Raw genomic sequence first — 16,988 nt, 5'->3', positions numbered from 1 at the left:
AAAGATTTCTGGCTCCCAGGTGTCTTTTATACAGGTGACGAGCTGAGATTAGGAGCACACTCTTAAAGGGAGTGCTCCTAATCTCAGTTTGTTACCTGTATAAAAGACACCTGTCCACAGAAGCAATCAAACAGTCAAATTCCAAACTCTCCACCATGGCCAAGACCAAAGAGCTCTCCAAAGATGTCAGGGACAAGATTGTAGACCTACACAAGGCTGGAATGGGCTACAAGACCATCGCCAAGCAGCTAGGTGAGAAGGTGACAACAGTTGGTGCGATTATTCGCAAATGGAAGAAACACAAAAGAATCGTCAATCTCCCTCGGCCTGGGGCTCCATGCAAGATCTCACCTCGTGGAGTTGCAATGATCATGAGAACGGTGAGGAATCAGCCCAGAACTAACTACACGGGAGGATCTTGTCTATAATCTCCAGGCAGCTGGGACCATAGTCACCAAGAAAACAATTGGTAACACACTACGCTGTGAAGGACTGAAATCCTGCTGCGCCCGCAAGGTCCCCCTGCTCAAGAAAGCACATATACATGCCCGTCTGAAGTTTGCCAATGAACATCTGAATGATTCAGAGAACAACTGGGTGAAAGTGTTGTGGTCAGATGAGACCAAAATGGAGCTCTTTGGCATCAACTCAACTCGCCGTGTTTGGTGGGAGGAATGCTGCCTATGACCCCAAGAAAACCATCCCCACCGTCAAACATGGAGGTGGAAACATTATGCTTTGGGGGTGTTTTTCTGCTAACGGGACAGGAAAACTTCACCGCATCAAAGGGACGATGGACGGGGCCATATACTGTCAAATCTTGGGTGAGAACCTCCTTCCCTCAGCCAGGGCATTGAAAATGGGTCGTGGATGGGTATTCCAGCATGACAATGACCCAAAACACACCGCCAAGGTAACAAAGGAGTGGCTCAAGAAGAAGCACATTAAGGTCCTGGAGTGGCCTAGCCAGTCTCCTGATCTTAATCCCATAGAAAATCTGTGGAGGGAGCTGAAGGTTCAATTTGCCAAACGTCAGCCTCGAAACCTTAATGACTTGGAGAAGATCTGCAAAGAGGAGTGGGACAAAATCCCTCCTGAGATGTGTGCAAACCTGGTGGCCAACTACAAGAAACGTCTGACCTCTGTGATTGCCAACAAGGGTTTTGCCACCAAGTACTAAGTCATGTTTTGCAGAGGGTTTAAATACTTATTTCCCTCATTAAATTGCAAATCAATTTCTAACATTTTTGACATGCGTTTTTCTGGTTATTTTTGTTGTTATTCTGTCTCTCACTGTTCAAATAAACCTACCATTAAAATGATAGACTGATCATTTCTTTGTCAGTGGGCAAACGTACAAAATCAGCAGGGGATCAAATACTTTTTTCCCTCACTGTACATGGTCATACTACCTCAATCAGTCTGACAAACCGGTGTCTGTATGTAGCCTCGCTACTTTTATAGCCTCACTACTGTATATAGCCTCGCTACTGTTATTTTTGTTTCTTTACTTACCTATTGTTCACGTAATACCTTTTTTGCACTGTTGGTAAGTAAGCATTTTACCTGTTGTATTCGGCGCACGTGACAAATAAACTTTGATTTGATTTGATAAAGCCAGTGACTGATGTGGACCTAGGCCATTTTCTGATTAACATAGGACCTAGGCCATTTTCTGATTAACATAGGACCTAGGCCATTTTCTGATTAACATAGGACCTAGGCCATTTTCTGATTAACATAGGACCTAGGCCATTTTCTGATTAACATAGGACCTAGGCCATTTTCTGATTAACATAGGACCGAGGCCATTCAGGATCCGAATACCATAGGACCATGAATGACGGTTCTATCCACACTAGCTGTATGTCAGTAAAAAGGGTGAATGATGATTATATACCCGGATCTATGTAGGTGACATAGAACTACAGCATCAGTCTACTTCAATGTAGGGTGAATGACAGTTCTATCCATTCTAGCTCTATGTCAATGAAAGGGTGAATGTCTATAGATGTCAGTGACAGGAGGTGGGTGCAGTATACAGGGACAGGTCTGTCATTGAGAGGGAACACACAGTCTCCATTGTAACCAGCCCTGAGGTCTCATAACACGTGTTGCTTACAGGAAGCAGCCTAGTTCAGTCAGGAATAAACAAGAACAGAGTGGCTGGAGGGGTGTTTATCAACTCACTTCTCACTCTCTTGGCTGACGGGTGTTTATCAATTCACCTCCGTTGCTTTCATCTTTGAAATGTGTTTCCCGTCCATCCTGTTTGCTAAACAGCTGTTTTAACTCTGCATTGGGTTTGGTTTCTCTGAGAATGACCACATCACAGATCAAAATGTTTTCTAACTGGGTGGACATCTGTGTGTGTGTGTGTGTGTGTGTGTGTGTGTGTCCAGTCAGGGCAGGGTGTGTCAGGTGTTTGGTTATCAAATGAAACTTTCATTTTGAAGAAAAGAAATGTAGAACATATGGGTTCTTTCAAAACTCGCCTGATTACCCCACCCCTCCCATCATGGTTTAATATTCTTGAATTCAACCGTTAATTCCTGGAAGTCAGTGTGTACTTTAGTTACATAAATAGTTGAGTTTCTTACTTCCCCATGGGAGAGATCTGTGCTGAGTATTTGCATATGAACAGTTCACAGGAAAGCTAATAACATTAAAACTGGTTTATTTGGACAACCTGCACTTTTCAGGGGACACTTCTTGAAATCGAAACCACAGTATTTTACCATTACTCAAAGACTTAGAAATGTATAAACGGTCCACTTTATAATTGTGTTACAGAGCGTGTAGGACAGGGATAGGCAGGTTCGGTCATGAAGGGTTGTAGTGTTTGGAGGTTTTTTGTTTCAGTCCAGATCTGACATACCTTATTCCGCTAATGGTGGCCTTAATTGGCTAGTTGAATCAGGTGTTTTTAGAGCTGGGCTGGGTAGACATAAAGTCAAAGAGAATTAAGACGAAGATAATCAAGAAGATCAGAAATAAACAGGCAGGGTAGACAACTTTGCATCTGATGTTTTTTTATTGGTTCACAGTAATGAGTGTAGTGATATTTGGGCTGTAAGTCAGCTTTGCAGCCAAGGCAGCCAGTACTTAACCACAGCTATCCCAGCTATTCCGAGGGCAAACGTCACAAAATCCATTTCCGGTTTTCCATACAAACACACCAGTTAGGCATATCAACATTAGCTAGGTTTCCATCCAATTTGATGCGAATATTCTAAAATCTGCATAAAACAGTATGCCCACTTGAGAGGTGTTTCTTGCTGTGACTTATTGCTGATAAAAGGCTGTGTGTAATGACGTAGTGCATATAAAATTAACTTTTGCGGTTAAATTGCCATGTACCGAATGAAAAATACAAGTTAAATGGGTTTCCATCGCATTTTCAACTCTACTGATGGTTTTGCCAGAATAACTGTTGCTTTATATGCCCACTGGTATTGGCAAGTGCGTGTTAGCCAACAGCTCACATACACAGTGCAGGTAGGTTACCTACATTATTAGATTATTGTGGATAAGAGCAATATTATTTTTTATTGTCAAGCGGCAGCCAAGCATCAGTTCATGTCACCAGAATAAAAAGAGCCTGGATATGTAAAGGAAATGAGCATCAAGCTCATCAGCCTGCACTTTCACCACCCTGTGAAGTTCATCATTATTTATTTAATCAGTAGCCTAATAAACGACATGGTTTCCCCGAGTCGTAGTGGGAAGACCACATATCATCGCGTGACTCTAAGTCGTTTCTACCGGCATTTCTCGCAAACATAATTTTACTGACACAAAAAGATCCCACCATGTCGAACGAACAAATTGTCTGTAGACATTTATAAAATTGTACCGGCATATTATGTTAGCATCAGTCCGTTCGTGACGTTTTTCAATTCATCCTCATGAAATGGTTGGATAGAAACCTAGTAATAGTGGACTTCTCAAAATAAATATCTTTAGTAAAGGGGTTAACATGAAACGAATCTTCATGTGAAACCATTTGACATAAGAATTGCTCATTTATTTTCATGAAAGTACACTTTGGTCACACATGAAACAAATATTTGGTTTTGGGAGTTATTTGAGTCCCTGAGAGCACAATCGTTCTATATGAATATTAGATAAGCACCATAGCTCACACCCTCAGCTTACATATGGTTTCAAACATTATTGCATAGGACAACTGGTTAGGAAACTGGCAATTATAGAAATCCCAATGCTAGATAGTCCAACAGCATGGGATATGTATTGTACAGAACAAGATAATAAAAAAGTGAATGTGATGAATGCTAACCAAACATATACAAAGTTGTTATTAAAGTTATGGAACGCAATACAAACATTAAAAAGCATAGAACAGACTATTTTGTTATGTCAATAGCAACTGTACACAAGCACCATACAATTCAATTAAAAAACACATATTAGCCTATAATGTGTTTTTTTACATTAGGAAATAGCCCTGTAAAGACACATCTAAGGTCTATTCAGTACGATTTCATCTACAGCTTTTATTGATTAAAGAGTTTGACTGTGTGTGTGTGTGGGGGGGGGGGGGGGTGTTTGTGTGCGTACGTGCATGCCTACATTTGTGCGAGCATGTATGTGTGCATATGTGCGTGTGTGTAAGGAAGTTGTGGGTTAACTTAACACTGTTTCATAATAACATGTAGGTGTTGTGATATAAAATGTTGTTGAAGACGATATTAACTGAAGCCCCTAATAACGAAATGTGAATGAGTGGGCCGAGGGAACCAAAGGGATCTGCTAAAGATATTCATTAAGGAACTGTACTGTTAACAGCCGACTACGGTATATTATATAATCCTGGAAAATGTCCATTGCTGCTGCTGACAGCATCTAGACTTGAGGATGGTTGGTCATTCAAACACATCAAAAGGCCATAATGGTGCAGTGAACATGGAGCTTTGCGCCAGATTTGTTTCTGTTTTAGCCAACTCACGCAAAAGACAAAGGAGAAGGATAAAACACAAACAGATCCATCTACCAGTCAACATCTATGGCGTAAAAAAGCCACAAACATGGATGACTTAAAATGGAGTTACAGCATTGTACGGTCTCAGCATGCTGCGGTCTCAGCATGCCAGCCCTGCGTCTCAGTATGCCAGCCCTGCGGTCTCAGTATGCCAGCCCTGCGGTCTCAGTATGCCAGCCCTGCAGCCTCTGTATGCCAGCCCTGCGGTCTCAGTATGCCAGCCCTGCGGTCTCAGTATACCAGCCCTGCGGCCTCAGTATGCCAGCCCTGCGGCCTCCGCAGCAGTGGCCAGGGTGGATGTGTTGCCCACGTCAAGGCTTATCCTCTATCTATTTCTCATTTTCTTTCTCCCTGCCAATGTCAAGGCATTGTTCTCCATATCTTTCTCTCTACCCCCACCATCTCTTTCTCTCCCTCTCTCTTTCTCATGTGTCTTTCCCACCCATGCCTATAGCTGGTGACAGCAGAGTTCACAGTTGCTGTGTTTCTCTGTGTTTCTCTCTTTTGACCTGGAACCAGAAATTTTTATTTCTGAAACAAAACAGAGTTATATCTGGAACCAAAAAGGGTTAACCAAGCTACAGGAACAGCCAAATAAACCGTGGTTCTAGGTAGACCTTTTTTCTAGTGCATACCCTAGCTAGTGACTTACTGTAATGGGTGAAAATGTGTTTGTTTTATGTTTAATCAATATAAAAAGCATTGCACATGGTAACCTTGAATAAATTAACTGCAGTATATATGATACATTACATGTTATGACAAAATGAGCACCAAAAGCATTGGAATTCAGTTACTACAACAAATCAGACAGTAAACTGCATCAAAAGTTACATTTTCATGGCAGGTATCAAGAGATAATGTCACAAAAGCAAACATTACGGAGTCCATATTAGGACAGCCTCAGTCACAGAGGGACCAGGCTGTCCTAATATGGTAACCATGCATTTTATGACTGATCATATTAAACTATGGAGGGGGGACTTGGTCAAAATTCTAAATACTGATATTAGTTCAATAGATAAAGTGCATCATCCCATGAAAATTATTTGACCTCATGTTACAGTAATTTTAAAACCGAAGAAGAGTGAAATGTTAACTAAATAAACTATATTTGTTTTGTTGTATCAGATCTACTGTAGTTACAGTATATCGTCATTATTTTCAGAATATGGCAATACCTGCACAAAGTAAAACAACTAATTAAATTGTAAAAACTAAGATAAACGTTCATAGCCAACTATGTATTCAAACTCGGGCCTTGAGGTCCACTCAAGGAAACTCCTGGTTTTATTTCATCCCTGGTTATGGATGAAATAAAGTTGAACTGCAGACCTCTAAAGTCTACTGGAAGGTTGAGATTTGATCAAACAGCACCGATATTGTAGGAGACACTGTCTAGACAGACCATCAGTCAAACAGATAATACAGAACTCTTTTCAGTCATCCTTTCCCCTTTCCTGGGACATGGGCATATGGGATCATCCATATCTTCAGCCTGGTCTCATAGACTAGACTTAACATAGTAAACTTAAATCCCTGACATTCAAATTAGTATCATATGTTATGGTTGGTATGGTTACATAAGACAGATGGTTACTTAAGGCAAAAAGGAAAGTAGGGTGGTTGGTTGGGGTGGGCCTATGGGTGGTGGGTCAGGGTGGATCAGTAGGCATTTAGCGCAAACGTCTAGCATCCCAAAGTTTGTGAGTTTGAATCTCATCACGGTCAACCTTACTATTTTAGCTAATTAGCAACTTTTCAACTACTTACTACCTTATAGCTACTTTGCTACTACTTAGCATGTTAGATAACCCTAATCATAACCCTAACCTTAACCCTTTTAGCTAACCCTTCCCTTAACCTTAACCTTAAACCTTTAACCTAACTCCTAAACTTAACCCTAACCCTAAGCCCTAGCCTAGCTAACATTAGCCAGCTAGCTAACGTTAGCCCGCTTGCTAACATTAGCCACCTAGCCACTTTACTAGAATTCATAAAATATCACGTTTTTGTAAATTCGTAACGTGTTTTGTAAATTCGTAACCTATTTTGAATTTAGAAAATTCATAACATATAATATGAACAAAGTACATGAAATGGGTGATGGACATCCACAAATTAATACATACCATACGAAATGTAACATATCATACTAAAAGGAGTATCAGGGATTTACATACATAATCATACGAAATGCTCTTTGACCAGGTTGGTATGTTAGACGTACAATTATATTTTCAACTTTAATTGAAATTAATTCATTAATTCATACAAATTTTGAGTAGCTAAATTACTAGTAGTCCACATTCATTAACTAACAAAATACCTAAATGTTGATTGAATCCATATCATTGTAACCCTCCATTGTTAACTGAAATAATTTGGTTTCCCTGGTGACATCAGTCCTGCTGTTCTATTGGCTGTTGGGGTCGAAAGGTGTAGTCAGGGTGATGGTCTTCTCCTAGTTGTGGTTTATTCTGGGTAGTGTAGTCCACAGCAGGTAAGGGTAGTGGACAGGTGCCATTTTGTGAGTCCCCTAGTGTTGTGGGGCAGGAGTCCCACGTCCCACCAGACCTCCAGACCCCAGGGCACCCTGAGCAGTTTTGGCCCCAGCTCTGAACCCTCTTTGCTGGGCACCAGCCTGGGCCAGCACTGGGCCCTGGAAGGGCCTAGACAAAGTTATTGGTGATCTGCCTTTGGTGCTCAAACAGGTCCTCAATCTCTGCACTGTACGCATCACCTGGTAAAAGAAACAAAATACAGTTAGAGATAAGGAGAAAGAAAGAGAGAGAGATTGAGGAAGAGACAGACAGACAGACAGAGAGAGAGAGAGTTTGTGAGAGAGAGCGAGAATGTGTGTTAACGACAGATAAATGTAATTTCCCATACCTGCGTGACATCCATACATGTACGCTCTGTGTCCGTCGTATTTGCATCGACATCTCATCACGTTGTTCTGGAAGTCCGACTCAGCCATATCTAACGAGGGGTTGACTTCCACCTGCAATATGACAGAAACAGAGATTTTTAAATTTGTTTAACTTTATTTAACCAGGTAGGCCAGCTGAGTACATGTTCTCATTTATAACTGCGACCTGACCAAGATAAAGCAAAGCAGTGCGACAAAAACAACAACACAGAGTTACACATAAACAAACGTACAGTCAATAACACAATAGAAAAATCTATGTGCAGTGTGTATAAATGTAGAAGAGTAGGGAGGTAAGGCAATAAATAGGCCATAGAGGCGAAATAATTACAATTTATCATTAACACTGGAGTGATAGATGTGCAGATGATGATGTGCAAGTAGAGATACTGGGGTGCAAAAGAGCAAGAGGATAAGTAACAATATGGGGATGAGGTAGTTGGGTGTGCTATTTACAGATTGGCTGTGTACAGGTACAGTGATCGGTAAGCTGCTCTGAAAGCTGATGCTTAAAGTTAGAGAGGGAGATATAAGACTCCAGCTACAGTGATTTTTGCAATGCGTTCCAGTCATTGGCAGCAGAGAACTGGAAGGAAAGGCGGCCAAAGGAAGTGTTGGCTTTGGGTGTGACCAGTGAAATATACCTGCTGGAGCGCGTGCTACGGGTGGGTGTTGCTATGGTGACCAGTGAGCTGAGATAAGGCGGGGCTTTACCTAGCATAGACTTACAGATGACCTGGAGCCAGTGGGTTTGGCGAAGAATATATGTAGTGAGGGCCAGCCAACGAGAGCATACAGGTTGCAGTGGTGGGTAGTTTATGGGGCTTTGGTGACAAAACGGATGGCACTGTGATGGACTGCATCCAGTTTGCTGAGTAGAGGGCTGGAGGCTATTTTGTAAATGACATCGCCGAAGTCAAGGATCGGTAGGATAGTCAGTTTTACGAGGGTATGTTTGGCAGCATGAGTGAAGGAGGCTTTGTTGCAAAATAGGAAGCCGAAATCCAGATTTAATTTTGAGTCTGGAAAGAGAGTTTACAGTCTAACCAAACACCTAGGTATTTGTAGTTGTCCACATATTCTAAGCCAGAACCATCCAGAGTAGTGATGCTAGTCGGGCGGGAGGGTGTGGGCTGCAATCGGTTGAAGAGCATGCACTTAGTTTTACTTGCATGTAAAAGCAGTTGGAGGCCTCGGAAAGAGTGTTGTACGGCATTGAAGCTCGTTTGGAGGTTTGTTAGCACAGTGTCCAAAGAAGGGCCAGATGTATACAGAATGGTGTCGTCTGCATAGAGGTGGATCAGAGAATCACCAGCATCAAGAGCAATATCATTGCTATATATAGAGAAAGAGTCGGCCCGAGAATTTAACCCTGTGGCACCCCCATAGAGACTGCTAGAGGTCCGGACAACAGGCCCTCCGATTTGACACACTGAACTCTATCTGAGAAGTAGTTGGTGAACCAGGCGAGGCAGTAATTTGAGAAGCCAAGGCTATTGAGTCTGCTGATAAGAATGCGGTGATTGACAGAGTCGAAAGCCTTGGCCAGGTCGATGAAGACGGCTGCACAGTACTGTCTTTTATCGATGGCGGTTATGATATCGTTTAGGACCTTGAGCGTGGCTGAGGTGCACCCATGACCAGCTCGGAAACCGGATTGCATAGTGGAGAAGGTACGGTGGGATTCGAAATGGTCGGTGATCTGTTTGTTAACTTGGCTTTCAAAGATTTTAGAAAGGCAGGGCAGGATGGATATAGGTCTATAACAGTTTGGGTCTAGAGTGTCTCCCCCTTTGAAGAGAGGGATGACCGCAACAGCTTTCCAATCTTTGGGGATCTCAGACGATAAGAAAGAGAGGTTGAACAGGCTGGTAATAGGGGTTGCAACAATTGCGGCGGATAATTTTAGAATGAGAGGGTCCAGATTGTCTCGCTCAGCTGATATGTAGGGGTCCAGATTTTGCAGCTATTTGAGAACATCAGCTGTCTGGATATGGTTGAAGGAGAAGCGGGGGGGGGGGGGGGGGGCCTTGGGCAAGTTGCTGCAGGGGGTGCTGAGACGTTGACCAGGGTAGGGGTGGCCAGGTGGAAAACATGGCCAACTGTAGACAAATGCTTATTGAAATTAGCGATTATCGTAGATTTATCGGTGGTGACAATGTTTCCTATCCTCAGTGCGTGCAGTGGGCAGCTGGGAGGAGGTGCTCTTATTCTCCATGGACTTTACAGTGTCCCAAAAGTTTTGGGAATTAGTGCTACAGGATGCAAATTTCTGTTTGAAAAAGCTAGCCTTAGCTTTCCTAACTGACTGAGTATATTGGTTCCTGATTTCCCTGAAAAATTGCATATCGCAGGGGCTATTCAATGCTATTGCAGTACGCCACAGGATGTTTTTGTGCTGGTCAAGGGCAGTCAAGTCTGGGTTGAACCAAGGGCTATATCTGTTCTCATGTTCTACATTTTTTGAATGGGGCATACTTATTTAAGATGGTGAGGAAAGCACTTTTAAAGAGCAACCAGGCATCCTCTACTGATGGGATGAGGTCAATATCCTTCCAGGATACCCGGGAAAGGTTGATTAGAAAGGCCTGCTCGCTGAAGTGTTTTAGGGAGCGTTTGACAGTGATGTAAGTCGCTCTGGATAAGAGCGTCTGCTAAATGACGTAAATGTAAAAATGAGGGGTGGTGGTTTGACCTCGGACCCATTACGCACGCAGGCAATGATTGCTGAGATCCTGGTTGAAGACGGCGGAGGTGTATTTAGAGGGCAAATTGGTCAGGATGATATCTAAGAGGGTGCCCATGGTTACAGATTTAGGGTTGTACCTGGTAGGTTCCTTGATAAATTGTGTGAGATAGAGGGCATCTAGCTTAGATTGTAGGATGGCCGAGGTGTTAAGTACAGTGCTGTGAAAAAGTATTTGCCCCCGTCCTGATTTCTTATTTTTTTGCACATTTGTCACACTTAAATATTTTAGGGTCATGAAGGTTCAGATAGCTTTTTTCCCTTAATAAATAAAATCACCACTTATCTGCATTTTGTGTTTACTTGGGTTATCTTTCTGTAATATTTAAATTTGTTTGATGATCTGAAACATTTAAGTGTGACAAATGTGCAAAAAAATAAGAAATCAGGAAGCGAGCAAATACTTTTTCCCAGCACTGTATGTCCCAGTTTAGGTCACCTAACAGTACGAACTCTGAAGATAGATGGGGGGCAATCAATTCACATATGGTGTCCAGGGCACAGCTGGGGGCCGAGGGGGGTCTATAACAAGCGGCAATGGTGAAAGACTTGTTTCTGGAAAGGTGGATTTTTAAAAGTAGAAGCTCGAATTGTTTGGGCACAGACCTGGATAGTATGACAGAACTCTGCAGGCTATCTCTGCAGTAGATTGCAACTACACCCTTTGGCAGTTCTATCTTGTCGAAAAATGTTATAGGTATGGATGGACATTTCAGGATTTTTGGTGGCCTTCCTAAGCCAGGATTCAGACATGGCTAGGACATCCAAGTTGGCAGAATGTGCTAAAGCAGTGAATAAAACAAGCTTAGGGAGAAGGCGTCTAATGTTAACATGCATGAAACCAAGGCTTTTACGGTTACAGAAGTCAACAGATGAGAGCGTCTGGGGAGTGGGAGTGGAGCTAGGGGCTGCAGGGCCTGGGTTAACCGCTACATCACCAGAGGAACAGAGGAGAAGTAGGATAAGGGTACGGCTAAAGGCTATTAGAACTGGTCGTCTAGTGCGTTCGGAACAGAGCGTAAAAGGAGCAGATTTCTGGGCGCAGAATAATAGATTCTAGGCATAATATAGAGACAAGGGTATGGTAGGATGTGAATACAGTGGATGTAAACCTAAGCATTGAGAGATGATGAGAGAGGTTTTGTCTCTAGAGGCACCATTTAAGCCAGGTGATGTCACCGCATGTGTGGGGGGTGGAACAAAAGGGCTAGCTAAGGAATATTGAGCAGGGCTGGAGGCTCTACAGTGAAATTAGACAATAATCACTAACCAAAACAGCAGTAGACAAGGCATATTGACATTAGGGAGAGGCATCATAGGGTCCAGTGAGTAGTTAGATGAGCTGGAGACGCGGCGATTCAGACAGCTAGCGGGCCGGGGCTAGCAGGCTAGCAGATGGGCCTTCGGGGGACGCCGCCACGGAAGAGCCTGTTGAAACCCCCTCGGACGGTTACATTGGCAGACCAGTCATGATGGATTAGCGGGGCTCTGTGTCGTCAGTAAAAGGGTCCAGGCCAACTGGCAAAATAGGTATTGTAGCCCAAGAATTGGCTGATGGACCTCTTTGGCTGAATTGGCTGATGGACCAGACGTCTGACTGCTACGCCATCTTGGGAAAGTATAGTCAACTCCCATATATATTGTAAATGAGAACTTGTTCTCAACTTGCCTACCTGGTTAAATAAAGGTGAAATAAAAAAATGTATATACAGTGCCTTGCGAAAATATTCGGCCCCCTTGAACTTTTCGACCTTTTGCCACATTTCAGGCTTCAAACATAAAGATATAAAACTGTAATTTGTTGTGAAGAATCAACAACAAGTGGGACACAATCATGAAGTGGAACGAAATTTATTGGATATTTCAAACTTTTTTAACAAATAAAAATCGCAAGGCACTGTATATATATATATATATATATATATATATATATATATATATATATATATATATATATATGCAATGTCTAACACCAGTGTGCACTAAACTACACCAGAACAAGAAACACATATTTAAATTGGGACTGATGAGCTTGATGTACTCAAATAGAGTTTGCACTTGTCCACTGTGCACGTATCAGTAGCTGAGAGTACTTGAGCCCTGCAATGAGCCAGAGCTACTACAAAGCTATTACAATGTAAGAGTATGATGGCTGTCTGTGACCTCCTGACCTGCAGCCGCTCACTCCATCTTCACCCCACTGTGTTATTAGAAAGCAGAGGGAGGGAGTTTCTCATTACATTTCATTCTTCCCCCTCAAGTCTCCCTGCCATATCAGACCCATGGAGAGGAAGAGAGCAGTCTTAGCCTACTTCCCAAGTAGCACCCTATTCCCTTTGTAGTGCACTACTTTTGATCAGGGCTCATATATATATATATATATATAGAGAGAGAGAGAGAGAGAGAGAGAGAGAGGAGAGAGAGAGAAGAGAGAGAGAGAGAGAGAGAGAGAGAGATCCACATTTGCTATTTAATAACATTCAGTTGAAAGACACTGGGAGACATCAGCAGTAATAGCAGCCTAAGGAAAACTCATACAGTAAATAGTTGTATGACTATTGTATGGAAGGTTGTGTAAGTTTAGTATAAATGTTGAGTAACAAAGACATTCTCAACCCACACAGTGTGCATCCTTAGAAGAAGAGTTGTGTAATTGTATGGTTTGTCACAGGACTAATGGATTGCCATTCCAACTGAGTCTCACACCATTTGAGTCATAACAGAAAACTATTTTAGAGGAAGCCTCAATCTGTTTGCTATCCACTTCTGTGTTTCTGTCCTGTCATTGAGAGTCTGAATCTCTTGTAAAAATAAATTGATCACAAAAAAGTCTCAATGCAGTTTACCATATGGGCAAACATTACTCCTGGCTCGTTTAAAGGACAGCTTTATGTTGAGGACTAAAGCTGAATTAAAGCAGTCATTTAGTGTGTGGTTAAGAAGGTACAGTAGTTACAGAGAGCATAACCGTGACTGTATAAGTGTCTGTAATAGGTGCTATTCTGAGCTCTACCATGTTCTTATAGACTGTTATTCACCAGTCTACATCCACAGCTGCTGACATAACCATTCTGTTCTGTAACGCACACACACACACACACACACACACTAACACACACACGCATGTGGATGAGGGCAAACACAGTCAGGCAACCGAACACACACACACACATAAACACACGCATGCGGATGAGGGCAAACACAGTCAGGCAACCAAACACACACACACACACACACACACACACACACACACACACACACACACACACACACACACACACACACACACACACACCACACACACACACACACACACACACACACACACTCCGTGATAATACTGAGAAGCCATATTCCCTAATAGCTGCTCTGTAAATGTACTACACCCACTCTAAATACAGGCTGCATCCAGCTACACAGGAAAACAACTTTAACCCCTAAAAAACATATTTAAAACTTTGTGAATGCTCAAAAACTAGGCATGATGGAAACTCTGTAGAAATTACAGTGTTGGACTTTGTCGTCTGTAGTCGGTTGGCTTGGGCCATCGGAATGTGTAACAGCGTGATAAAAAGGCCTGTAAGGACAGCAAAGGAATTCCATGGGGAGAAATGAAAATGTGGTGGCTGGCTGTAATGAGAAGGGTCTAATGATAGAGGGTTAATTTGGGTAATTGGGGAATGTTTAGTCCATGTCTCTCAAATGTAGATATGTAATGTTATGGTCCTGCGTTCACTAAGTGTCTCAGAGTAGGAGTGCTGATCTATGATCAGGGCACCCCGTTTTACTTAACTGGTCCTAGGTCATCACTCCTACTCCGAGACACGTTGTGAATAAAAGCCCTGAACGGTGCACCCCACTGAATAGGGCCTCGAGTTTTAACAACTGGAGATTGGACAACTGGAAGGGTTATTCGGCTGTCCCCATAGGATAACCCTTTGGAGAACCCTTTAGGTTCCAGGTAGAACCCTTTTGGATTCCATGTAGAACCCTTTTCACAGAGGGTTCTACATGGAACCTAAAAGGATTGTACCTGGAACCAAAAAGGGTTCTCCTATGGGGACAGCTGAAGAACCCTTTTGGAACCCTTTTTTCGAAGAGTTACATGCTCACTCATTCCTGTCCTCATCTTCTCACTCCTGTCCTCCTCTTCTCACTCCTGTCTTCATCTTCTCACTCCTGTCCTCCTCTTCTCCTGTCCTCCTCTTCTCACTCCTGTTCTCTTCTCACTCCTGCCCTCCTCTTCTCACTCCTGTCCTCCTCTTCTCACTCCTGTCCTCATCTTCTCACTCCTGTCCTCCTCTTCTCCTGTCCTCCTCTTCTCACTCCTGTCCTCCTCTTCTCACTCCTGTTCTCTTCTCACTCCTGTCCTCCTCTTCTCACTCCTGTCCTCCTCTTCTCACTCCTGTTCTCTTCTCACTCCTGTCCTCATCTTCTCACTCCTGTCCTCCTCTTCTCACTCCTGTCCTCCTCTTCTCACTCCTGTCCTCCTCTTCTCACTCCTGTTCTCTTCTCACTCCTGTCCTCCTCTTCTCACTCCTGTCCTCCTCTTCTCCTGTTTTCTTCTCTCCTCTCTTCCTCAACTCCTTTTCTTCTCACAGCTGTTGCATTGCCACCACTTGTAATTACGCCCTGCTCTACATGCCTAAAATACACACATTTGTGTGTGTGTCCCCGTGAGTGTGTGTGTGTCCCCGTGAGCGTGTGTGTGTCCCCGTGAGCGTGTGTGTACATCTATCATAGGGACATGGAGGGTGACTAAATAAAACAGGCTGAGACACTTTTCACTGTAACCTCTCAACTGACTCCCATGGCCTAGGTAGCACAGTCATTAAGGGAACGAGTTTCACCATAACCCTCCTCATTAACAGAGACTGATTAGGTAGTACTATTAGTAATTACAGGGGTGGTAGTTTCACCATAACCCTCCTCATTAACAGAGAGTGATTAGGTAGTACTATTAGTAATTACAGGGGTGGTAGTTTCACCATAACCCTCCTCATTAACAGAGAGTGATTAGGTAGTACTATTAGTAATTACAGGGGTGGTAGATTCACTATAACCCTCCTCATTAACAGAGAGTGATTAGGTAGTACTATTAGTAATTACAGGGGTGCTAGTTTCACCATAACCCTCCTCATTAACAGAGAGTGATTAGGTAGTACTATTAGTAATTACAGGGGTGGTAGATTCACTATAACCCTCCTCATTAACAGAGAGTGATTAGGTAGTACTATTAGTAATTACAGGGGTGGTAGTTTCACCATAACCCTCCTCATTAACAGAGAGTGATTAGGTAGTACTATTAGTAATTACAGGGGTGCTAGTTTCACCATAACCCTCCTCATTAACAGAGAGTGATTAGGTAGTACTATTAGTAATTACAGGGGTGGTAGATTCACTATAACCCTCCTCTCATTAACAGATAGCGGGTTTCACTGTAACCCATGGCTTTCCCATGCCTCAGAGGTATACAAATAATCGAAAGCCTAATTGCCCCCAGGGACAGCATGCTGGGATTAGTAATGTGAGACAGAAGTGGTGGCTGATGGGAGTTGGAGTTTTTTTTATGTGTCCTGAGGTGGCGCCCACAAGGACACAGCTGATTAACATGAGACAGGGTAATGACAGAGATGGAGAGTGTGTGTGTGTGTGTGTGTGTGTGTGTGTGTGTGTGTGTGTGTGTGTGTGTGTGTGTGTGTGTGTGGTGTGTGTGTGTGTGTGTGTGTGTGTGTGTGTGTGTGTGTGTGTGTGTGTGCGTGTGTACATACATGTGTACAACATGGCTGTCTCTCATGGTAACACAGAGGGTGGTCTGCAGACCTCGGTCACATACATGTTAAATACTTCAACATACTTTAATAGTTTTGCGGGGTAAAAAGGGACCAATGGGATCATCTAAAAAGTGTAAACTCCAAGCTGAATCAAGCGCAGCTGTGTGTGTCTGTGCGTGTGTATGTACCTGGAATATGTAGTCTCCAGGCTTGACATCGGTGATGTCGATCCACTGACAGTCGATGTCGTGGCGGTACGTATCCCAGCAGCCCACTGAGATGCCCTGGTCGCCCATGTTGTAGCAGGAGAAACGCTTATGCAGACCTGACACACAGACAAGAACAGTGACTTTACTCTTCAGCTTGATGCTTTTAGGAGCCAGTTTCAGCTATTCAAAAAGAAAAGTAACCATGGTCCAGGAATAATTTAGGTCATGGACAGCATATGAAGCCAAGTTGTTTAAAATAAATGGTTGATATAAATGTTAATAGCAGGTGACATTGCCATATTATGAATGTTAACAACATGTGACA

At 42.9% G+C, this 16,988-nt stretch overlaps 1 protein-coding gene across 1 annotated transcript in view; it reads right to left on the bottom strand.

The window, feature by feature from the left end:
• Positions 1 to 4,005: 4,005 nt before the first annotated feature.
• The window catches only part of LOC106577236 (lysyl oxidase homolog 4), a 51,199-nt gene continuing 38,216 nt past the window's right edge, over positions 4,006 to 16,988 (bottom strand). The window contains exons 13-15 of the mRNA XM_014155154.3: positions 16,643 to 16,779; positions 7,895 to 8,006; positions 4,006 to 7,745 (exon numbers count right to left, since the gene is read on the bottom strand). Of these exons, the coding sequence (XP_014010629.1) occupies positions 7,675 to 7,745; positions 7,895 to 8,006; positions 16,643 to 16,779 (320 nt within the window). The 3' untranslated portion in view covers positions 4,006 to 7,674. The remainder of the gene's footprint in view (positions 7,746 to 7,894; positions 8,007 to 16,642; positions 16,780 to 16,988) is intronic.

The sequence above is a fragment of the Salmo salar genome, chromosome 18 (assembly GCF_965601325.2).
Source record: "Salmo salar chromosome 18, fSalSal1, whole genome shotgun sequence".
Taxonomy (NCBI): Eukaryota; Metazoa; Chordata; class Actinopteri; order Salmoniformes; family Salmonidae; genus Salmo; species Salmo salar.
The sequence above is the reverse complement of the archived record's forward strand: the minus strand, read 5'-3'. Positions and strand labels throughout refer to the sequence as shown.